The 23,167-nt window shown below is 39.1% G+C and overlaps 3 protein-coding genes and 1 pseudogene across 4 annotated transcripts; 2 read left to right on the top strand and 2 right to left on the bottom strand.

Annotated features, from left to right (window-relative positions):
• The first annotated feature begins 900 nt into the window (after positions 1–900).
• Positions 901–4,959, top strand: LOC137746173 (leucine-rich repeat receptor-like protein kinase PXC2). The gene is made up of 2 exons (XM_068486253.2): positions 901–2,958; positions 3,285–4,959. The coding sequence occupies exons 1-2, from the start codon at positions 1,505–1,507 to the stop codon at positions 4,726–4,728; spliced, it is 2,898 nt and encodes a 965-aa protein (XP_068342354.2). The 5' UTR covers positions 901–1,504; the 3' UTR covers positions 4,729–4,959.
• A 3,433-nt stretch (positions 4,960–8,392) lies between these two features.
• LOC137745669 (uncharacterized) lies at positions 8,393–12,442 on the bottom strand. 2 transcript variants are annotated; one of them, XM_088681964.1, is made up of 5 exons: positions 12,016–12,280; positions 11,383–11,931; positions 11,214–11,298; positions 9,974–10,089; positions 8,458–9,095 (listed from the first exon to the last, which is right to left on the bottom strand). In XM_088681964.1, exons 1-5 carry the CDS (start codon positions 12,136–12,138, stop codon positions 8,670–8,672), a joined length of 1,299 nt encoding a protein of 432 aa, XP_088538090.1. In that variant the 5' UTR covers positions 12,139–12,280; the 3' UTR covers positions 8,458–8,669. The 2 variants fall into 2 exon arrangements, with proteins under 2 accessions (XP_068341766.2, XP_088538090.1); XM_068485665.2 differs by having other exon boundaries at positions 8,393–9,095; positions 11,214–11,931; positions 12,016–12,442.
• Positions 12,443–17,016: 4,574 nt separating this feature from the next.
• Positions 17,017–18,646, top strand: LOC137744234 (pentatricopeptide repeat-containing protein At2g18520, mitochondrial-like; annotated as a pseudogene).
• LOC137745859 (elongation factor P (EF-P) family protein) lies at positions 18,568–21,686 on the bottom strand. Its single transcript, XM_068485890.2, has 7 exons — positions 21,472–21,686; positions 21,285–21,362; positions 20,525–20,631; positions 20,078–20,155; positions 19,675–19,776; positions 19,302–19,383; positions 18,568–18,914 (listed from the first exon to the last, which is right to left on the bottom strand). The coding sequence occupies exons 1-7, from the start codon at positions 21,620–21,622 to the stop codon at positions 18,784–18,786; spliced, it is 729 nt and encodes a 242-aa protein (XP_068341991.2). The 5' UTR covers positions 21,623–21,686; the 3' UTR covers positions 18,568–18,783.
• Between the last annotated feature and the right edge of the window lie 1,481 nt (positions 21,687–23,167).

Genomic DNA, 23,167 nt, shown 5'->3' on the forward strand with positions numbered 1-23,167 from the left:
TTCCGTAGCTCAAGTCAATCTGCAACTTTGTCGACAAACTTACCACTTCCATGTCAAATTCAATGAGTTTAGGCATAAAAATATAAAGAACAATAGTGGAAAGGGTCAAGGGAGTGCGAGTGAGTATTGATTCACCAGTGAAGTAGTTCTCCCGCTGCTTATAGCTGAGAACTGAGGGCCGAAGAGAGAGAATGGAACATAAGCTTGAAAGAAATCCTAGGGGTTGAGGTGGGATTGTAATTGGTGTCCAACGAAAACCACTTCTTCATGAAATACTACCAAATCTTTATTTTTTGAATACCCATACATTTAAAATGATTCTAAAAATGTCTTTTAAAATCTCATTTGATTACCTCTGGATTTAAATGTATTTTTAAAATCTTCTTAAATCCTAATTTGACTAAACCATGATTTCAAAATTTTTTAAAATTATTTTTTAAAATCTTAATCGACTATTCTCTGATTTTAAAGCCCATTAAAATTATGTTAAATCCTAATTTGACTACCCCTTTAGTTCACAAACAATGTTTTGATAAGATGATCTCGGGAGAATTACCCCAACTCATTAGAATGCTGTACTCAAATTTCTCAATTAATTAAGCAAAACTACCAAATGTCTTCTTGCAGTTGCCACGCTGGTTTAAAAAACAGAGTCAAAAGCCAAGTGGATCACACCTCGGATTCTAGTTTGACCAAATGCTCAACCTCAATATGGGAGAGATTTTTTAGTGTCACCCGCACAGGAAATAGTACACGTTACGTGTCACTGTACAAATGAAATCTGTGTGTTAAAAAATTAATAATTTTAAAATAAAATTTTTTACTATTTACATAAAAACACGTGATGTATCTACGTTTACGCACAAGCCTTAAATGCCATCGCCGGTCCAAGCATTAAATGCCATCGCCGGTACAAGCTTTAAATGATTGCCTTTTACTCTCTCGCCAGAACCAGCAGAGCCAGCCACTCTACTCCCCCACCACCATTATTTTCCCTCCACACTTCTTCTTCTTCTTCTTCCTCCACACCAACCCCCACACTCCCTGACAAGTGACACCCCTTCTTTAATCCCCTCCTTCCCTCTCCCTCTCTAGGGTTCGAACTTCGGATTCAACTCCTCTCCCACCCCGTACCCTGCCACCCTCCGCCTCCACCTACCTCCTCCCCAAAACCCATATCCCCTCCCTTCTCTCACCTCAAAGCCTCCACCTTTAACCACTTTTCTGCGTTTTTTTTGTCCACTGGTTTTCTCAAAAAACCCAACAAAAGAAAGAGGAAAAAAGCAAGAGAAAAAGTGGAGGAGTGTTGTGATTGATGTTGGTGGGTTGATCACTTTACCTTTTGCCCTATTTCTTTGCCCATTATTACACATGGCTTAGTTGCATTTCTCTGTTCAATTCAAACACTTCCACCAAAAGTCCTCCTCCTCCTCTGTTTTTCTTCACAACTTTGAAGCTCTCAGACTTCTGAAATTTTCATGGGATTTTATCAGACTTGAAAAAAATGGCGTTCGAGCTCTGTTTTCTCCTTCTTCTTGCTCCTCTTCTGGTACTCGCCCTAGACCCCGCTTTTAATGACGACGTTTTGGGGCTGATCGTCTTCAAGGCCGGGCTTTCTGACCCGGAAGCGAAGCTTGCTTCGTGGAGCGAGGACGACGGCAGTCCCTGCAACTGGGCCGGCGTCACATGTGACCCGACAACCGGCAGAGTCGCCGAGGTTGTTCTTGATGGCTTTTCGCTGTCCGGGCACATCGGCCGCGGCCTTCTGCGGCTGCAGAACCTTCAAAAACTCTCGCTTTCCGACAACAACTTCACTGGGTTCATAAACCCTGATCTCCCACACCTCGGCAGCTTGCGGGTTATCGATTTGAGCCGGAACAGCCTATCTGGGTCGATCCCGGAGGAGTTCTTCAAGCAATGTGGATCCCTCAGGGTGGTTTCTTTCGCCGGAAACAACCTCACGGGGCGGATTCCGGAGTCCCTGAGCTTGTGCCAGACCTTGGTGGAGGTGAACTTTTCATCGAATTGGCTGTCTGGGAAATTGCCTCCTGGGATTTGGTACTTGAGAATGCTTCAATCAATCGACTTGTCGGATAACTTGCTGGAGGGACAAGTTCCTGAAGATATGGAGAATTTGTATGATTTGAGAGTGATCAACTTGGGGGAAAACCGGTTTTCAGGACAGCTTCCAGGGAACATTGGAAGCTGTTTGCAGTTGAAGTTGCTTGATTTTAGTGATAATTTGTTTTCTGGGGGAATCCCGGATTCAATTCAGAGTCTCAATTCATGTACATCTCTGAGTTTACAGGGGAATTTTCTTGCGGGGCAAGTTCCGAATTGGCTTGGCGATTTGAAAAACCTTGTGATGTTAGATGTGTCTGGAAATAATTTATCTGGTGAAATTCCAAGTTCGTTAGGACATCTAGAGGTGCTCGAAAAGTTGAATTTGTCTAGGAATGGATTTACTGGAAGCTTGCCTGATGCATTGGCAAACTGCATCAATCTGTTAGCTATAGATGTTAGCCATAATCTGTTGGCAGGTAAGCTTCCTTCGTGGATTTTTAAGCTTGGTCTGCGCAGTGTTTTGCTTTCTGGCAACCGATTAGGTGGAAGTGAGGAGTACAGTTCATTGGCGTCAATGGCAGCATCGAATGGAGGCCTGCAGGTCTTGGATTTGTCTTCGAACGCATTTTCTGATGTGCTTCCATCCGACATTGGTGTTCTTAGTAACTTGCAGTTCTTGAATATGTCTGGGAACCATCTGTTGGGTTGGATTCCAGCAAGTATAGGTAAATTAAAGGCGGCTTATGTTCTCGACTTGAGTGACAATTGGCTAAGTGGAAGCATTCCTGATGAAATCGGAGGGGCAATCTCACTCAAGGAACTAAGGCTGCAGAAGAACTTTCTAACCGGGAAGGTTCCAGCCGAAATTGTGAAGTGCTCATCTCTGACAAATCTGTAAGCTCTCTTGTTCTGCTTATCTCTGCTTCTTTAGTTATGTTTCTTCATACATGATTTATAACGAACGGAAAGCAATACGTACTTAATTACATCAGAAAGTGCTTAACCTGAAGCTGTTTTCCGAATGCTGCTTAATTACATCAGAAAGTGCTTAACCTGAAGCTGTTTTCAGAATGCTTTTCGTTTAGCGTAAAATGCATTTCGTTTTTCCAATGTTTATATATATATAGTAGCATTGCTGTTTTATCTTACTCTACTTACGAGTACAGATGGAGCTTAAATTGGTCTGAATTTTTTTTCTTTTGCGTCTTCGAATTATACAGGATTTTATCTCAGAACAATCTGACTGGCCCTATTCCTACTGCCATTGCTAACCTTACCAATCTTGAATATGTCGACTTGTCTTTGAACAAATTCTCAGGAGGCATACCGAAAGAGCTGACAAATCTTTCCCATCTCCTCTACTTCAATGTCTCCCACAACCACCTAGAGGGTGAACTACCAGTAGGGGGATTCTTCAACACTATCCCACCTTCATCTGTCTTGGGCAATCCATCTCTTTGTGGATCTGCTGTTAACCATGCCTGCCCTTCCGTCCACCCCAAACCCATTGTCCTCAACCCTAATTCTTCCAATCCCGTCGGTGGTTCTTCCGCTCCAACTCATGGTCACAAGATCATATTCAGCATATCAGCCCTCATTGCTATAGGCGCAGCTGTATTTATTGCCATTGGTGTCATAGCTGTAACCATCCTCAACATGCATGCGCGGTCTTCATTATCACTGTCTGCTGCTCCTCTTGAGTTATCAGGCGGGGAAGATTATAGTTGTTCCCCGACTAATGATCCAAACTACGGCAAGCTTGTCATGTTTTCTGGTGATGCTGACTTTGCTGCTGGGACACAAGCCTTGCTTAACAAGGACTGCGAACTTGGTCGTGGTGGGTTTGGAGTAGTTTACAAAACAGCCCTTCGTGATGGGCGTTCTGTTGCGATAAAAAAGCTATCAGTCTCAAGTTTGATCAAGTCCCAAGAAGTTTTCGAGAGGGAAGTTAAGGGACTTGGAAAGATCAGGCACCGTAATCTTGTGGCACTTGAAGGGTATTACTGGACTCTGTCCTTGCAGCTCATCATTTATGAGTACATACCATGCGGGAGTCTATTTAAGAATCTGCATGACGGACCTGGCAAAACCTGTCTCACTTGGCGGCAGAGGTTCCACATAATTCTCGGGATGGCAAAGGGTTTGGCTCATCTGCACCAAATGAACATAATCCACTACAATTTGAAATCAACTAATGTTTTGATAGACAACAATGGTGAGGCTAAGGTGGGAGACATTGGCCTGGCAAGGCTGTTGCCAACACTAGACCGGTGCATCTTAAGCAGCAAAATCCAAAGCGCACTTGGATACATGGCGCCCGAGTTTGCATGTCAAACGGTTAAGATTACTGAGAAATGTGATGTCTACGGATTCGGGATCTTGGTTTTGGAGGTGGTGACTGGAAAGAGGCCTGTCGAATATATGGAGGATGATGTGATAGTACTCTGTGATATGGTGAGGGGAGCGCTGGAGGAAGGCCGGGTGGAGGAATGTCTGGACAAAAACCTCCTTGGCAACTTTCCAGCAGAGGAGGCAATTCCGGTGATCAAGCTGGGTTTGATATGCGCGTCTCAAGTGCCATCAAATCGCCCGGACATGAATGAAGTGATCAACATTTTAGAACTCATCCAATGCCCTTCAGAAGGCCAGGAGGAATTAGAATAATTTTAGTTTAAAGATTGAGAAAGTGAACAGATAATCGCCGTGTTCCGGTGAAGATCAATCCAGTTTTGTTGCAAGCAAAAGCAAAAAGAATATAGTGTTGGAGTTCCATCTCCATGTCTTCCATTTGTGTCTGTAATTTTATTCCCTATTTAATTGTATAGCACTTGTATGGTGCCAGATTGCTTCTCACCGGTTTGAAATTGGAACAACTTGATTCGGGTTTGGGTTAAAGATCTCTCAGTATAAACAACAATTAACTGTCTCTGTCTCTAGACTTGCATACATTTCTAATACGCCACAAATAGCGTGTTACATACACCTTTTATACGCCACAAATAGCGTATTACATACACTTTTTATACGCCACAAATAACGTGTTACATACAAATAGCACGATGCCATGTAGGTAACCAGAAGACAAAGTAGAATAATGCTTAAAAATTTCCCAATAAAACACTACTTATGGGCATAAGGATTAAGATTAAAAGCAGCATCATCATGTGCAACTTGAGGGGAAACATGGCCAGATTGCTTTATTTCTACTCTTTTTTTTGTTGGCCATGTTGCTTTGTTTGTACTAAAACTAAGCTTTAATTACAGTATCTTTTTGCTCAAGTTAAAGGATTTGTTGCATCTTTAGGTGAAAGCGAAACTGGTAATAAAAAAAAAAAAAAAAACTTTATCATTCAAAATTAATAGGTTTTTTTTAGCTAAAATAGTCCTTGAGATTGACGTAACTCATCACTTTGGTCTTTGAGATTTAAAATCTATTGAAGTAGTCTCGGAGTTTACCTACCGTCAATCATTTTAGTTATTTTGTAAAAATCTTCATTAAATGAATTCCAAACTAACAAAAATACCCTTTTGTTAAATTATTTTGGTCCATTGTTTATTAAATTGAGATTTTTATCATTTTAGTCCTTATTAACAAAGATTTTCATGAAATAACTAAAATGATTGACGGTATAAAAATTCAGGGTCGATTTCTATCGATTTTAAATTGTAGAGACCAAAGTGAGGAGTTATGCTGGTCTCATAAACTCTTTTAGCTAAAATGCCAAATTAATGTCATCATGTGCATATTTATGCGTACTCCACTGACCCTAATCAAGATTAGTGTGTTCTTTAATCTTTCTCATACTTTAAAAAGCTTTGTGTCTTCCTGCAAATTTGATGAATAATAATTAGAGTAACACTTAGATGTGAAGCTTTTGTTTAATCAAATGGTGTTGGACCCGAGAGGGGAACCTAACGGCCTTTGGACATCATCAAAGCAACCTCACATGGGTCTCTCTCTCTCTCATCCTCAAACCCACTTAGAAGCGCTTTTCCAAAAGTGATTATTTGTATTTTGTAGCGCATGGCAAATTGGCAATCATGCCATGCCATCTAAATTACAATAAGAGCTTTTTGATGTGTAGTCACGCAACCACCAAAACTAAAAGACCAACTTTGTAGTAGGAGAGAAATTTAAGTGCAACTAGTTGTATATTTTTTTTGTTTTCATTTGTTTTTGTCGGTTACAATCGATTATATATCTTTCTTTTTTTCTCTTTCAACATGTGAGAGAAGAAACATACCATGATCACATGGCACAACGGGTAGCCTCCTCGGATGCCACGTGTCTGGAAGACCCATGATGTCAGTCAATTTGCTGACTCTAGCTTATAAACACTAGAGTTTTTCGTCATCAAATTCTTGATTGAGGATCTAATGACTAAAATTTAATGACGAAAAATTCGTATAAAATACACAAACATAATAGAATATTCGTAAATTGATTAAGGCCAAGACTAAGAAAAAGAAAACCCCACCTTGGAAATGGATGCATTTTTGGAGGAGAAAGTTGTCGCATTTGCTGCTTTACTTTTGTCTGGTGTTTTAATAAACGAGAAACCAAACGAAATCACCACGCTTCCACTAACAACCTAAATGCGTGAGTGAATCACGAGCTGGTGGTCCAGTGGTAAATGATAGATTATGAGATTTTCTTAAAGCTAAAATTTGGAGGTTTCGGGTTCGAAACCCGCTGCTAGTGTGGAAGCCAGACTTGTGGTTAGGAGAAGGTTGAAATGCCTCTGTAAGTCTTTTCGGCCTCCGAAAAAGGTGGATAACCGTGACTTGCCACCAATTATCTCTCTTTTAAAGAAAAAAAAATGCGTGAGTGAGAGTGAGACTATGTTCCAAGTTCGACACACCTGTCGGGGCAAACAGGGCACAATACTAAGTCACTATGCAAAATCATCATACCAAAAGGTAGTGTATTTTGTTCATGTCCCAACTCCAAGTAGTTTAATCCCTGTTAGGTTTTTTTAGGGAAATTTTGAAAAATCAACACTTTACGACTCATGATCTTCTTTTTTAAAGATATAGAAATATAGTCACTCGATGCCATCACCAACAGCTCTCGAGCCATCTTGAGACCCCTTGAGCACTACTCAATCTCAAATCCCCCTCAAGTATCGAGAGCTTGAGTGACTTAAGTATAATTGTTCTACTTTCAAACTTTTCCGTTCAAATAGCGAGTGCTTTCTAGATATCACTTTTCACTTTATGCACACCTTCTTTTATACGTATGAGGTTAAAAATAATGTGTAAAAATCACTTTCATTTATGAGAGAAATTTAACTACATTCGAAAATGCATTGTGGTAGTGCACCTGTGCATGGATGACAAGCTACAGTGAAAGGAAAGTATGTAACCTACAAGTAGAAAAATAAAAAATTCTTAGGTGTTCCGGAGGGACAAGGATTGTCTGCCCTCCCACTTCCGGTATCCTTCTGTGCCCTCCTGTTTGTGTGATCACGGTTAAGCCACGTTAATATTTTATATTACTATTAATTTTTGTCTTATTATCTCTATAAAAAAACAATATAAAATTTTGACGTAGCTTAACCGTGACTACACAAAATAGGAGGGCACAGGAGGGCATCGGAAGTGGGAGGACAGACAATCCTTGTATGTTCCGAAGTATCGGATACTCCGGGTACTGGTAAGTTTAGAGATCAGATAGGGACGTGAGTGAAGTGATATCAACTTCATGGGGACCTGCTAACAATAAAGGGAAAGTACATGGTACCATATCTAAAATCTGTATTCTCTTCTTTGGTATATTTTCAATTATTGCGATTGAGTGACCGCCGCAAAACCAATATGCCTTTTGTTTCTCCAGTTGGGTCCCAGCTATCTACTTGGACATGGAAACCAAATGCAAAGACAAAGGTTTCACTTTTTAGTCGTTTATGCGGCTATAATTCTCCATATCCACCTGAGAAATGGTGACTTCTCGATTGAAAACTATTTTTTCGGCCTCTTTTGTTTATTTCAGCGGATGATCTGAATTTGCAACTTCGCGTAGCTCTGGAGAGCGTGGAGTTCGACCACAAAGCGCTTTCCATACAACTTGCTTTTGCTTCTCTGTTAGTGTTTATATTTTTGCTTCTAGCAATAGGTTCCTGGAGCTTTGTAGGTTTAGAGGCTTAGCTTGCAAGAAATTGCCCGAGCTGTAGTTGGGGAAGCCCGGGAAGAATATCGGCCACGTTTAGTGTCTAAATTAGATAACTCGCTATATTAAAAGTACGAAGAAATCCAACTACTAGATTATGTCGACGCGAAAGAAATTATCCAAACAATCAACCTCTGCATGTTTTTCTACCCAAACTTATTTCTTGAACTGGTATAGTTGTATTTGCTTATAGAACGAGTCCCGTAAACATTTCAAGGTTGCAGTTACAGTGAAAATGAATCATTTATACAGACCATTTATACAGACCTAATTTCTGGGAACTCACTATTACACGAAACCGCTTGTTTCAACGACGCAGTTTATCAATAAAGGTTTTACATTCTGTATCTCGATCCTATTTTGTTCTGTGCTCATCGGTCTTACCTTCTTTTGGGCAAACTCTACTCAGGACACCCTTTTGGCTGTTCTAAACTAACTAATCATTCCACCCATCTTTGTTTGCAGCCCTCGATGTGAGGCCATTCACAGAGATGCTTCCCAGATGCGCCCCAGGTGTTTTCACCGCATTTTCTCCGTCCCAATCATCATCCCAACCTTCATCCCAACCTTCAGCCGTTTCCACGGCAGTTGCTGGAACAGATTCTGGCAATCCCATTTCAAGTTCCTGATATGGAACTCCACCTCCAGTACGCTCTTTCCTCTTCCTGATCAAGCAGCAAGCCCACATTCCTCCAAAAGTTAGCACTGCAACAATCAAGAAGTAGGCACCATTTATTGGGGTCGCGATGGTCTTGAGAGAAGGAAACGCCCGAGGGGGAGGATCTATGTGAAGCTTACATTCTCCGGTTCCAGCATTTAATGTTATATTGGTGCTTTTACCCGTGTCAATTGATATATTGACCTGCAAAAACAAATTACCAAACGGCACAACTTTGTTTTCAGAAAAAAAAAAAAAAAAAAAAAAAAAGCGAATGTAAGCTCCCAACGTAACAGTGACAGAAAAACACAAGTATAATTTCCATGGTTCATGCATGACACCAGATCATGAACCCGTCAAAAGCAGGTAAGACATTGTAGTAAGGTCATGCATCCTGGAAAGTCTTTTGCATGGTATTATCAATTCAGCTGGTCATCTAAACACAAACAGGGTTCTTTCAACATTAAGTTTCTAAGGAGAACACTGATAGTGCAGAATGTATGTCCATCTCCCAAACTTTTCCACCTCCCTTCGACATACAGCCATAATTTATACTGTATTCCCAACTTTCCATCTAAAAAAAATTTAACTTTTTATGTTTTAATGTTTTTATTTTTCAATTATCAGCCTATGTTTTTGTTTTCGTCTCTCCGGTCCACGCTCCTTTCCTCTTTAAATTTCTTTTGTCGATAAGAAAAACACATTACCATATGGGCTCTCACTGATCATATTTCTTTCCCCTTTTTACACATTCAGGCCAATCCAAAAATATATGCTGATCCCACAGAATTACAAAAAGATTGCCATTCTTGTGTTCGGAAACCCCACGCAAAGAAGAAAAGGTGCAAGACTGGTAATTTCAGATTTTTACTTTTTTTTTTAAGAAAAGAGAAAGAAAAGCTATATAATCACCACAGAAAACACTCAACCAGGCAAAACAATAACAAAGTAGCAGAATTAAAACGAGGAATTCTCTTATGTGCATTGACCTTTCACTGTTGGATACAACAGCATTTGTCATCCAATATTCAAGCTTTGATGATTATCCTAAGAACACTGTGGCAGAATCCAACGATCTTTACCTTTCCGTTTTGGTGTTTGTGAATCTCTAGGTGCTTGCTGGTACCAATGGCAGAAAGGGTTGCCTTCAAAGTGCTGTTTCCTACGTTTTGAACCAGAATGGCCACTTCTTTGGACCCTGCAACATGGGAAGATAAAATAAATTTATTGTTTTTCATCTCACTAATAATTATGAGTTCAGATGGTATTGATTGATCTCCACCCTCTGATCCACAGCTTTAATAAATAACATACAAAATGGAGTGATGAAGAGTAGATGCAATTTCACATGGCATAAATGAAATTTAACATCTCACTTTATCATGAAGACTTCAAAGAATACCTCTCCATCAGAGAATAGCTTTGTAAGATGTACATAGCTTATGATACATCTTAGACACTGAAATCGGGTCTAATTCTGCTCTTTATATTCATCAAACTCCGTTAGCCATAATTTTTTCCTTTAAAGTCCAAAAGATTTCAATAAACTGCCCAAATCATGGCCGACCAAGCAAAAACCAAAGAAAAGCAACAATGTAAGCCAGAATTTTGGAAAAAGCATTAAATATTTAGAAATGTCACAGAAACAGTCTGCAAGATTGTGGTAGATGTGACTACTACATCAAACCAAGTCTGATATGCAACTGACACAGGGGGGCGCCTTTAAGCTTTTTAATATCCAACAGAATCCCCAGATAATTTCAAACTAATCTTACAGACATAGTGACCTAGAGCCCAGCGGCATTGATCGATAAATCAAAACTGAAATGTGTTAACAATTTACAGATTGATGGTTCAGATATCATGTTTATAAACTTCTTAATTAAGAAGAGCCTTACTACCAAGCCTATTGTCATAGAGCAAGCCAAGTTTCTATATAATTGGGTTATAGAACATGTACTGAATGGCAATGCCTTTCCACACAAAAAAATGTGTTACATATAGTGCTCACGAGAAATGACTTTCGACCATTGGCAGCTGCATAAATAAGAAGCATTGATTTTGACTCAGTAGACACTACAAACCAACCAATAACTAGTTCTAAGTTCTAACAACAGCACAAATGTACTCGAGAAGTATTCCAATGTAGTATACTCAAGCAAGCAAAACAATGTCACCAAAATGTTTTCATCTTTGAATTCCATCTTAACATCCTAAATTGTAAAACCATTATAGATATCCCTTAAACTATATTGCACATTTTCTTGTAAATCAAATAGTGTAGAATGTCAGTGAAATAGTATCAACAGTTATGTGCATTACCACTACTGAAGCTCTTAATGCAAGCAACCGCCACATCCTTGACCACACATGTTTTGATTTTGGTTACCCCAGCGCAGCTCTCCTGCTTCTCCTTCTCCTTCTCCTTTGGATTATCCTTCTCCTTCTCCTTCGGATTATCCTTCTCCTTCTCCTTCTCCTTTGGATTATCCTTCTCCTTCTCCTTCTCCTTCTCCTTCGGATTATCCTTCTCCTTCTCCTTCTCCTTTGGATTATCCTTCTCCTTCTCCTTCGGATTATCCTTCTCCTTCTCCTTCGGATTATCCTTCTCCTTCTCCTTTGGATTATCCTTCTCCTTCTCCTTCTCCTTCGGATTATCCTTCTCCTTCTCCTTTGGATTATCCTTCTCCTTCCCCTTCTCCTTAGGATTATCTTTCAACACCTTGTCAGTGTCCTCCTTTGGATTATCTTTCACCTTGTCGGTATCCGGCTTCGGATCATCATTCGATATCTTGGCAGGCTCTGGATCCTTCATTTCTGTTTCCACATCCTTCCCTTCACCCCTTTTAGTATTATTATTCAAACCTACCTTGGGGCCCTCATCCACTTTCGGTTTCGGAGTCTTCGCGGGTTGCGAAGACTCCACTTTCTCCTTACTCGGGTCATCAACCGGCTTAGTATCCGACCCATTTTCACCAGAACTTGACACCGTAGGAGGCAGCAGCGGACTAGGCACCGGAGAACCCTCCTTGCCCTTGCCCTAAAGTTTTCGAAAACAAGTAAATTTTCGAAGTTTGAACTAAAAAACAAGAAATTCAGAATCTGGAGAGGGAAAGAGAGTTACTGGTACTGTCGTATTGTCGTTTTGAGGCTCACCAATCAAAATTCTGTGCTTGGAGAGCGAAGAAGAAGCATCGGCGACGACAAAAACGATGAATAACACCGCCAGAAAACCGATTCTATACATTGAATTCGGAATTTGGAGCTCGTTTTCTGATCGGATTCACGTCCTCCGCGCCAAAACCGTAGAAATTAATCCGAACCCCGATCCGGACAATCGCATTTTGGGGATAAAGTTGCAGGATTTATGAATTTGTGTTAGGATTTCAATTTGGGGTTTAGAGATTTGGATTGAAATTTAGGGTTTTAGATTGGGGAAACTGTGATTTGCAGAGACTTAACGCTAGGGTTGGCGGAGAAGTCAGCTTCTTCGCAGACGTAGAGAGAGCTCCAATTGGACACTTTCTGACACGTGGCAAACTGCCAAGTGTTGCACCTGTGATACGATGTGGATGTGGTAACATATAATTCTGATTCCTTTGCGGACAGTCATGAGAGCTTTGGGATTCCTGCAAATTGGACACTTTCTGACACGTGGCAAACTGCCAGGAATGCGTTGCTAACATACAACGTTGTAATAAACGGGGAACCATGTGGTTGTAGGGAGCTTTTTTGTTTATCAATATTTAGTGTGATGTATGTTCATTGTTCACCATCTTATTTATCACCGTTATATGATTTTGAATTTCGAGATTCGTGTAGTGAATAAGTACAAATCTCAAAATTTAAACTCATTTAACGGTAATAAATAGGATAGTAAGCATACATCATACTAAATGGTGGTGAGCAAAAATGCACTCTACGGTTGCATCAAAAGCGAGGGTTGAGCCAGGGAGATCCACTTTTGCACTTTTTGTTTGTCTTAGGCCAAGACCTAAATGTAATTATGTTCAGAATTATAATCTTGAGTGTCATGTATACTCAAATACCATCTCCAATTGAAGAGACTAAATATAGTCATCTCAATAATTTATTAATTTTAAGTTTATACTTTAAATTTATTGGTTAATTTAGTTATATTAATGTTGGATATTTTCAAACTAGCAGTTGAATTTGAATCAATTATTTCAACTGCGGAGCAAGGTCTCAAAAAATGGGCCAAGAGGGGTACCATATATAGCCAGCGTGATGTCCTTTTGGCCAAATAGTGGTCTTGTGGGCTTCATAAAATATTTCGGCGAGAATGTACATCACACTCTTCTTCACCGAATTCATGGATGGGAAGAACAATTTTTATTGGATGGGGGCAAAGAAGTATTACTAAAAGTCATGGCAATGGCTCTTCCGAACTATGTCATGTCTTGCTTTAAATTACCTATTAATATAAGGAAAACTAATGAAAAATGTTTGAAAATTTTGAGTTTGAACGATAAGAACAAAATAAAGGGTAAGGAGAATAGTACCAGGATTAACTTTTTAGAGTAAAAATGTAATATTTCGTTAAAGTGAACAGTACTACAAATTTTTTGTTAGAACTCCTATCGCAATGAGTTGGAGAGCTTAATGGCTAAATTTTGGTTTGAAATGAAGGGAGGGAGGTGGCAGTTTGAGTTGGGTCTCGTGGAAAAAATGAAAAAAAGAAAAAAGAAAAAGAAGAGGGGTGTGGGTCTAGGTTTTCGGGAATTAAAGTGCTTCAATCTTGCTAGTGGAAGTGCGGTGACGATGATAGGAGGTGTGGGGTGACGATGATAGGAGGTACGGGGTGGGCAGCGAGGAACAGTGCTGGATGGTTTCAAATGGAAGGAGGACGTGATTGATGGAAGCCGAGCCTCGGCATGGAAGTTGAAGCTGTCCGAGATGCTTTATGTGCTCTAATATCCATGCTCAAAGTTTAAACAAACCTTTATATTTGAGAGTTAGAACTCCGAATAGTTTCCATTGAGTTTGCCTTTGCGCCCCGAGCTTGTAATAGGGCAGCTCGCTCGGCGGCTTCTATTAACCGCGCGTGTGATGTCATAGATGAAGATTACTGTTTTTTAAACTTTTATTCAATATTCTTATCGAGAATGTTAACATCGTTATTCGAATTAATTAATAAAATTTATCGTTTTGAAAAGAAAAGAGATGTTGTAACAATAAAAAAAAAAACGAAAACTATGTTATGAATGATTATGGGGCTTTTTGTATGGAATCGTACGGGCCTAGGGCTTAGGGCATTGGTTGGACTGTGGAAAAACTTGGCATCCCAAAGGAGGTCCATGCTAAATTTGCAAAATTGTTTGAAAAACTTGGGCATAGGTTTTGGATTTAACAAATATAAATAGTGAGCTTGATACTAAATTATAACTTATCTGTTATAAATACATCGTTGGTTATAACTAAGGGATGTCTGCTCCATAATTGAATTATTGAAATACATAATTTTTCGTGTAGGATGTTTGTTTTTTAACAAAGAAAGAACGCACAACAATTTTTTTGAAATGCAAGAATAGCATGTTTGTACATTTTGTTGGTGATCATAAGCACATTACCGAAAACTATCGACATTTGCTCTTCATCGTTGGACCATATTGAAATAAGAAGTGATTGTTGCACAGTACTTTTCTATGCATCCTTGTTTATTTTACCCTTCGAACTAAATAAATAAATCGACATTTGCTCTTTATTAAAGTACGAACATCTGCTTCATCGTCGGACCATATTAAAATAAGAAGTGAATGTTGCACACAAATTTTCTATGCATTCTTGTTTATTTTACCCGTCGAACTAAATAAATAAATAAAATATTAAAAGACATAAATAAGTACGAGTGTTCAAAGAAGAAAAGAAGTGTATATAAGTACCTATATTGACTAGAAAGACCAATAAAAAAACAGAAAAGACACAAAGAAAAAAACCATAAACCAGAAAAAGCAATTGCAAGTGAATCTTGATTACTTTTGTGCTGCATAAGCCTTCGACAGTGAAAAGAGTTTTGCTTTGATATGTATGGAATAAAAACACAACATCTTAAATTGTAATTGTTCATGGTACATGATTTTTCTGCAATAGACAAGTGTATAGGACAAATTAGTGTTTGAACGGCTAGATTATGACTATCGGGGTTAGGATTTTCTCTCTTCCTCTTTTTATATCTTTTCATTCCTTCATCTCACACTTTTTATTTTGTTATCCTCTTTTTATAAAAAATTCAGCAGTTTAATGCACTGGTGCACTTTAGAACTTTTGTCTAGTGCAATACTTACCGTACAAGTTCCCTAGATTAATGTGGTACATATTAATGGAAGGGGATCCTTTCCGGATCTCTTTCCACCAAATCCACTTAATTCGGGATCTGAGACATTGGATTTTGATCTAACGGTTACAATTATTATAACTTTTAAAAATGTTCTCTGTTTGTAACCGTTAGATCAAATTTCAACAATTCAAATCCCAAACTAGCTGAATTTGATGGAACGGGATCCAGAGAGGATCCCGTTCCCATATTAATGTTCTCTACATTTACCTCTCTTTTGTTTGGAGCAATTATATTTGGACAACTGCAACCAACTGCATAAAATCTGAGCCTTTTCAGATTCCATGTTGGTGATATTCCTTGCTTCCTTGCAGACTTCAAATGAATCCGAGTCCTTATTTTTTGGCTTTTTATTAAAAATGATCAATGATAGTATTACAATTTCTAACTTTCGTCTTTGAGCTTTAAATTTGATAGGAGTGGTCCATGAGATTGTCCACAGTCAATAATTTTGATCATTCTTTGGAAAATTTCTGTTAAACTGAATAAACCACTAGTTTAAGTGGAATGGTTGATTTGACAAAAATACTTTTAATTTAACGGAGATTTCTCATATAGTGACCAAAATGATTGACGGTGGACAATAATAGGGACAACTTATATTGATTTTAAATCTCAAATATCAAAATGATGAATTATGACAATTTTAGAGACCATTTTAGTTAAAAAAACTTTAATTTTTTACACATCAAAAAGAAAGTAAACCATATTATTTAGTACTCTCTCACTGCCATTGCCCCTATCAATGTGCAAAAATGGTGGAGGCAAAGAAGGCAATAAAAGAAGTAGTTGAAGCAAAAAATCAAGTGCAAATGTGGAAGTTTGGGGACGACAAGAGCTCTCTGCTCGACCAATTCGAGAGGCTCTCCGTAGACTTGCAACTCAACCAGGCAATGCTGCGTCGGAGTCTCTCCGAGCCGATGTATATTCGGTCTGAGTTTCCTCTTTTACTCACTCAGGGTCCACCAGAACCATCACGACCACCACCACCACCACCACCACCATCACCGCCACATTTGGTTACGAAGAAGAGACGTGGCTCGGGGTTTAACAAGGTTCTGAAGAAGATGATCAAACCCATTCTGAGAAGAATGAGTGGCAAAAAGAAGGACTTCCCAATCCCAGAGGCCAAAGACCCCAGGCTTTGGAAGACATTTAGTAGATCTGTACGCCTTTGAAAGTTGCAACATTTGAGAATTAGTAACTCTATGTATTGTCTGAACTTCCAACATCTGTATAACTTTTGGGGTTTCATTCCATGTTTTTAATTCCTTTTGTAAGTGCCTGTTCTATGCACATTTTTACATGCTACTCATACATGAAATGTTGCAAACTTCTAGTGATTGGTGGGGATTCAAACGCTAGTCACAATGGAATGTGGTTATAGCAATATCTCAATTCTCAAGTTATTCACGAACTCTAGAAAAAAACCAAAACACATGACAATTCATAAGTAACTTGAATACTAATGTAAGATGGTAAGTTTTTCGATATAAGTAAGTTTCTTTCGTATCATGTTTTACATTAATAAACGGTAAAATTCTTGTGTCCGCAGAGAATCACGTCATTCGTGCATCCACTCACACAACTACATTGTTTGAAGAAATTATCACGAAAGACCCACTTTCACCAACTCCATACGAATGACATGGTAATCCAAATAGGGACAATTTTCTCCAAAAACGACATGGTATTTGATATCGTTTTTTCCCAATTCTAATCAAAATTAGCAATTTCCCCCCAAATTAGATATTTTTTACGTTGTTCCAACGTTAGCTCAGACAGAACTCCAGAGAATTATCCATGGACCTCTCTATGATGCCTTCTTCATACCCAACCCCTGCACAGTTTTCCACTCTCCCTCTCCACCTCCACCTCCATCTCCATCTCCATTCTCCAGAACCCAATACAGCGGTAAGCTGCTTTTCCTTGCAGCACTTTCATCCTCAGCTACAAATCCCACTACAACCCACCGAAAACCCTCAAAAGATTACATCTTGCAGTCCGAATTCGAAAACCCAAATCTGGGGTTTGACGATACAGCCAGCAGATTGCAGGTGCAGAATTTCATTGACGGAATCAAAGCTCTGCCCTTCAAAAAAAAAAAAGGAGTGAAATTCTCGGTGTTTGAGAAAAAGATGGTTGTTTTCAAACCGTATCTGAATTCAACTCTCTGCTGATGGCTTTAGTCATAGCAGAAGAGCCTGATATTGCATTGAGCTTGTTTGATGAAATTTCACCAGCTCATTGGTTGGTGCCAGATTCTGTGACGTTTTCCTTCCTGATAAGGTGTTGCTGCGGTAAAAACGATCTGGATGGGGCTAGAGGGGGTTCAATCCACATGGTGGAAAATGGTTTTACGGTACCCAGATCCTGCAACTTTTACTGTCCTGGTGAATTCGTTGTGCAAGAGGGGTAAATTGCGAGGGCTATGGAGGTTTTGGAGGTGATGGGTAGGGTTGGATTGAAGCCGACAGTTCAGATTTACAATTGCTTGCTGAAGGGGTTATGCTATGTGGGGAGAGTTGAGGATGCATAAGATATGCTGACGAGAATAAAAAAGATGAAGTAAAACCTAATATTTACACTCAGTGCTGTTGTCGATGGATTTTGCTAAGTGGGTCGATCGGATGAGGCGATGGAGATCGGATTGATTCTGGATGTGGTGAGCTTCAATGCTCTGTTTCATGGGTACTGCAAGGAAGGGAGGCCAATGGAGGGGCTCAATGTGTTGAAGAAGATGAAGGAGATGAACTGCATTCCAGTTTGTATCACTTACGGCAGTTTGCTGCATAGATTGTTGAAATGGCGGAAAATTCGGAATTGGATTAGGGTTATGAGGAGATGGTGGAAAATGGTTTTGAAGTGGAGGAGAGATTGATGAACAATCTCGTTAGAGAGTTGTGTAGGAGATCATGGGAGGAAAAAGAACTCTTGGAAGATGCACACCAAGTGTTTGAGAGAATGCGGAGCAGGCATTCGGGTATCGATGCTAGCACCTATGGCTTCATGATCCAGAGTGCTTGTATGGGAAAGAAGATGGATGAAGCTCAGGTCAGCTTGCAGGGGATGGTTCGAACAGGGTTTTCGCCGTGGATCATCACCTTTAACAATGTGATTCAAGGCCTGTGTGTTGAGGGAAAGGTATTCGACGCATTGTTAGTTTTGAGCATCATGGATGAAGGTGGTAGAGCAACCAGTAGAGTATCGCACAATCCTGTAATTCATGAGTTGAATCGACGAGGGACTTTCCTCGGCGCTTGTAGCGTTTATGGCTCGGCATTGAAGAGATGTGTAATTCCTAATAAAATACCTCAACAATGAGAAAACTTTGCTCATGCTCATTTCTTTCTTCAAATAAGCCAATCAATGACAGGGGGAGTTTGAAGGGTTAACAAAACATGCCACTAACTTGATGTACAGATATAACATTTCTAGGCTCTATCATCAAATGCAGTGAAGTCTCTGCATGGTAAACAAAAATACAATACAAAAAATTTCCGGCCAACGCTATGAAATCTCTGAGGCATAAATTTACTAATTTTTCTCAGCTCGGGTCATGTATTGCCCAGTTCTGGTATCCACCAGTATTTCATCACCTACATTTACGAACAGCGGGACAAAGACAACAGCACCGGTCTCAAGAGTTGCAGGCTTTGTTCCACCTCCTGCGCAAAGTTAAGGTAGAAGATATGTGAATTTATGAAGCAGAAAACGGAAATGGACCGTCAAAAACGTAAATGAGTGGACCCTTCTTTGATTGCTGGTAATGAAAAACGCAAACACAATATGGATATTCCACAAAGAGGAGATATTCCTCTCTCCAAACTTTTCGTCTGAGAGAAGGTGCAATAGCGAGTTCTAAGTATTTCTAAAACCCGAGAAATCAATTAGGCAAATAATCTACTCGGCCTAACCCTGTAATGGCATTTTTGTCTGGTGGCATTTTACCAGCCTTCATGTCCCTAAACAAGACATGGACTGATGGATATTTACACCAGTCGCATACTAAATTTGGTCCTTTGGAATGTGCAAGAGGACACAAATTGCATTACCTTGAGCTGTGTCACCTTTCAGTCCGGGATCAACATCAACCACCTTCAGCTGCACTGTGATGGGGATATCAACATCGATAAGCTGCGAGCACACAAAAAAAGTGCGGACTGCTTTTCAAAGACCACAATTATGATACAAATAATCACGATTCGTCTCAGCATGAATCTAAGTTGTAAATCACAATACGTCAATGACTTTAAATACACTGCTTGAGACTGCTCTAAGTTCATTAGGTAGTGCCCAAGAGCTGCATCTCGGAAAAAAATAACCGTCTTGGCACAATCTATCTAGTGCATAATGACTTCGCAGAAAAAACTGGAAATTTAATAGCTTGAAAGGCAATGGATAGCTAAAAGAGAATAAGGAAAGTACTTTATCATTCCAAAGAAGCAAATTGCAGTCCATGCCCTCTTTCAGCCACTTTGTTTTGTCCCCAATACTCGATTCATTTACACGAGTTTCTTCATAGGTAGTCTGAGACAAGTGAACGAAAAAAAATGTTTAAGATAGAAAAATAAAGATATTTATGAATATCTTGTAAAGATAATAGAATCAGCTAGCTTCCTTGATAACAGGAATAGATGCTACGCGTCTTAAACACTGAAGTGAGGAGCATTATTTTGTCCCGAATCCTCAGTTTGTAAGTACTCCACAATAGTCATCATGCACTCTTCCTTCCCTTTTTCTATCATTTGGTTAGAGTGCATGACGACTGTTTTGGAGTGCCAATAACAGCTCTTTAATTTTGTAAATTAGAAACTCTGACGAAGAATACCAGGTCCATGAAGACAAACTGGGGACCATCTTTGTATACGAATTGCTTTGTTTCCTTGTATATATTTGCCTCATTAATCTGCAAAAACAATCAAACATGGGAAGGTATATATGTCATTGTATAGACATCTACCATATTCACTTTTACGCGCTCCATGCTTGAAATGAAAACTTTCTTTCCTTAACAACAAAGTGATATCAAATATAACCTGAAAGTTAAACAATGTCATATGTTTGAAGACAACTAAACTTAAGTATGCCACACAATCAGTTAAGATGAATATATAAACTTGGTTCTGAGATTAAACTGCTTGCAAAAAATACAAAAATAGACCATGTCATACGCTACATATTTAGCTGACTTTGTTATACGTGTTAGCAAAAAAATACTATATTAAACTTCAAATACATTTGAACACAGAAATAATGATTGATCAATAAACATTACCGTGCTTCCAGCTCGAAATGTTTTCTCAACAGTGTTTCCCGATACATAATTGCGCATTTTGGTCCTTACAAATGCCGCCCCTTTCCCAGGTTTCACGTGAAGAAACTCTACATAAGGCAACAGACAGCAAACCAGTAAGCTTCAACTGCGTAATGAATCATGGAAATAGTCATTTCCCTGAAGAAAAGAAAAACCTCCTCATTGGGAATATTAGTCAGACAAAAACAGACACCGCAGTTATAGAGGCAAATGGCAATTGAGTACACCTATATTCAACCCGAACTTCACAAGCAACTCTCGACGTACCAATATCCCCCTACCCGAAGCAAAAGACATGATTCGAAAGCATGACGCAGAGAAAGAAAAAGGTTTTCATATCAGCTTACCATCATGGTATTCAAAAGGCTTTCGATTTTTTCCTATTTCGCATACCCATCATAAAACCATGAGAAACCAACATGTACATTGTGATCCTCATAAACCAAATAAAAGACACAAGCTCCCTAAAGTATGTCTACCGTAAAATTTACCCGAAAACAAACACAAATGCCATGAGATTAGTACTAAAATTGGTAAGTATCAAACAAAAAGAAACATAATAAAATTGAATTACAGCCTTAAAACTCAATATGTTCACATACCCAATAAGAACAAAGTCCAAAATTTTCGACTTTAAGTCTTTAAACTAAAAAAAAAAAAATCAAAAAAATTCAAAAAAAAAAAAAAAAAGAGTATTAGAAGAGGAAGATAATATAATTACCTATAACTCGCCACGGAGCTCCATCAACTTCAATGTTGGAACCCACTTTTATATCGTTGCTGGAAAACGCCATTATCCCTGAAATTTTCACAATTCAAGCATCATTTCACTGACCCAGAACCAATATTACATGAATTTAACTCAGCAACAAGTAAAATCGAAGAGTAAGAGAGTAAAAGGAGTTTACTGGGAAATCCGAGACGCAGGGGGGTTCGGGAAGAACTCCGCATGGCAAGAAAGAACGGCTTGGACGAGAACGAAAGCGACGAAAGCTGCGACGGACGGCTGAGGATGGAGGAGGCGGAGGAGACGTTGAAGGAGGTAGCCATTCCCGCCATGGCTGCGGATTGTTTGAGAAGCAAAGGTGTGTGATTTTCTCTGTAAATTGCGCCGGAAATTTAGATAAGGCCTACGGTATCGGAGTCATTTGCTTCGGGCCTTGGGTTGGGCTTGGGCCTGGATTCCTCCACTTCTCTCACTTTCGGTGGTCCATATAAGGCCCATTGGGCCTCAAATATTTTTGGATTTTGGCATGAGTGATTTCAAATCATTAAGAGAGATTCAAACTTAGATAGTCTTATACTGTGAGGAAGAGGCCAAAGACTTGTAGCTCAGATATTTTACAGAACATACCTTTACACTCAAGGTCATAAGTTTGTTCTTCCCTCTCCGTTACCGCTTTTATAAAAAGAATTGAAGAAAAAAAATATCACGAGACTATAATCTTGTTTGCAGTTGTAATCGAACATATAACATCCCAAAGTTTCTCTCCAACCCATCCCTAACTCCCAATACGCATTCCTTCTTGGCATTCAACATAAGAAATACGTACAAGGCTAGCCCGACTAAACTGAATTTTCTAGCTCAGCTCAATTCAAGTTAGTCTATTTTATTAGCTTAGTTGGTTATGAACATTTCCTCAACTAATTGTAATTTGCATGTACCACAATCCTATTATAACCCATAAACAGCGTTTGAGATGGAGAAAACCATATCTTATTTGAGTTGTTACATCCTCCATCTGTAAAATATTCAATGATAACCTCAAGGTCCTCAACTAATTCATATTAATTGTCGTTTTTGTTTTTGATTAGTCTCCTGATTAACATGTTAATCATTCATGGTTTCAATCATTAGCCAATACAATTAGTCAACGCCATCCCACTCGTTTTTCTTAGTCTAAAAACGACATCCGTAACACGTGCTGCATGTTCGGTTGCGGCGTGACTCCTCGGTCCATAGCGCATGCGTTGCCCCTTTCCCCATCAGCACTTTGGTAGGTGCCCACAGATCCGGTTCACATACCGTCACCACCTACTATTATGGCGTCATAAATATAAAATCAAGTCAACGGCTGCGATTCGCTTAATCATTCCATCGCGAAACTCCACGGAGTTTGACAGTGCGGAGACTCTCTAAATACTAAAGCACGCAAACTTGAGGCAACACACAATCTGGCCTTCCGACAAATTTACAGAAATACCGCTAAATTATAGTAAAAATGATCGTAGTTGGTTTTTTTTTTGCATGCACGATTGGATAGGAAAGCTCCTTGAGGCGCATTTTCTGGTACTACTTTTGCTGTCGTTTGTATAATGGATAAGAGAAATGCTAAGGAGATTCTTTTAAAAGTAATACTCTTTATGGATTTTTGTCATCTCATACTTTTGATATGATGTTTTATAATATTGGAACGGAATTAACGTTAAACTGTGAAGTGACAGAGAGTTCATAGAAAGTACCACTTTGAGAAAGCCTCATTAGCATTTCTCAATTGATAATTTACTTTTTTTTTTTATTTTATTTAATTGACTTTTCTTTGTTATGTTTTGACTCAAGTGTAACATTTCATGCTAACTTTTTTTACTTATATCACCAACGTG

Source organism: Pyrus communis, chromosome 12 (genome assembly GCF_041283825.1).
Source record: "Pyrus communis isolate YQ-2024b chromosome 12, ASM4128382v1, whole genome shotgun sequence".
NCBI classification, from domain to species: domain Eukaryota; kingdom Viridiplantae; phylum Streptophyta; class Magnoliopsida; order Rosales; family Rosaceae; genus Pyrus; species Pyrus communis.

Coding starts and splice junctions, on each gene's coding strand:
- LOC137746173 (XM_068486253.2), top strand. CDS start 1,505: ATGGCGTTCGAGCTCTGTTTTCTCCTTCTTCTTGCTCCTCTTCTGGTA. Junction 2,959..3,284: donor TGCTCATCTCTGACAAATCT/GTAAGCTCTCTT, acceptor CGAATTATACAG/GATTTTATCTCAGAACAATC.
- LOC137745669 (XM_068485665.2), bottom strand. CDS start 12,138: ATGTATAGAATCGGTTTTCTGGCGGTGTTATTCATCGTTTTTGTCGTC. Junction 11,932..12,015: donor ACGACAATACGACAGTACCA/GTAACTCTCTTT, acceptor CGAAAACTTTAG/GGCAAGGGCAAGGAGGGTTC. Junction 9,096..9,973: donor ACAAACACCAAAACGGAAAG/GTAAAGATCGTT, acceptor TTGTTTTTGCAG/GTCAATATATCAATTGACAC.
- LOC137745859 (XM_068485890.2), bottom strand. CDS start 21,622: ATGGCGGGAATGGCTACCTCCTTCAACGTCTCCTCCGCCTCCTCCATC. Junction 19,777..20,077: donor AGTTTGTCTTCATGGACCTG/GTATTCTTCGTC, acceptor CACTTGTCTCAG/ACTACCTATGAAGAAACTCG. Junction 18,915..19,301: donor GAAAGGTGACACAGCTCAAG/GTAATGCAATTT, acceptor AACTTTGCGCAG/GAGGTGGAACAAAGCCTGCA.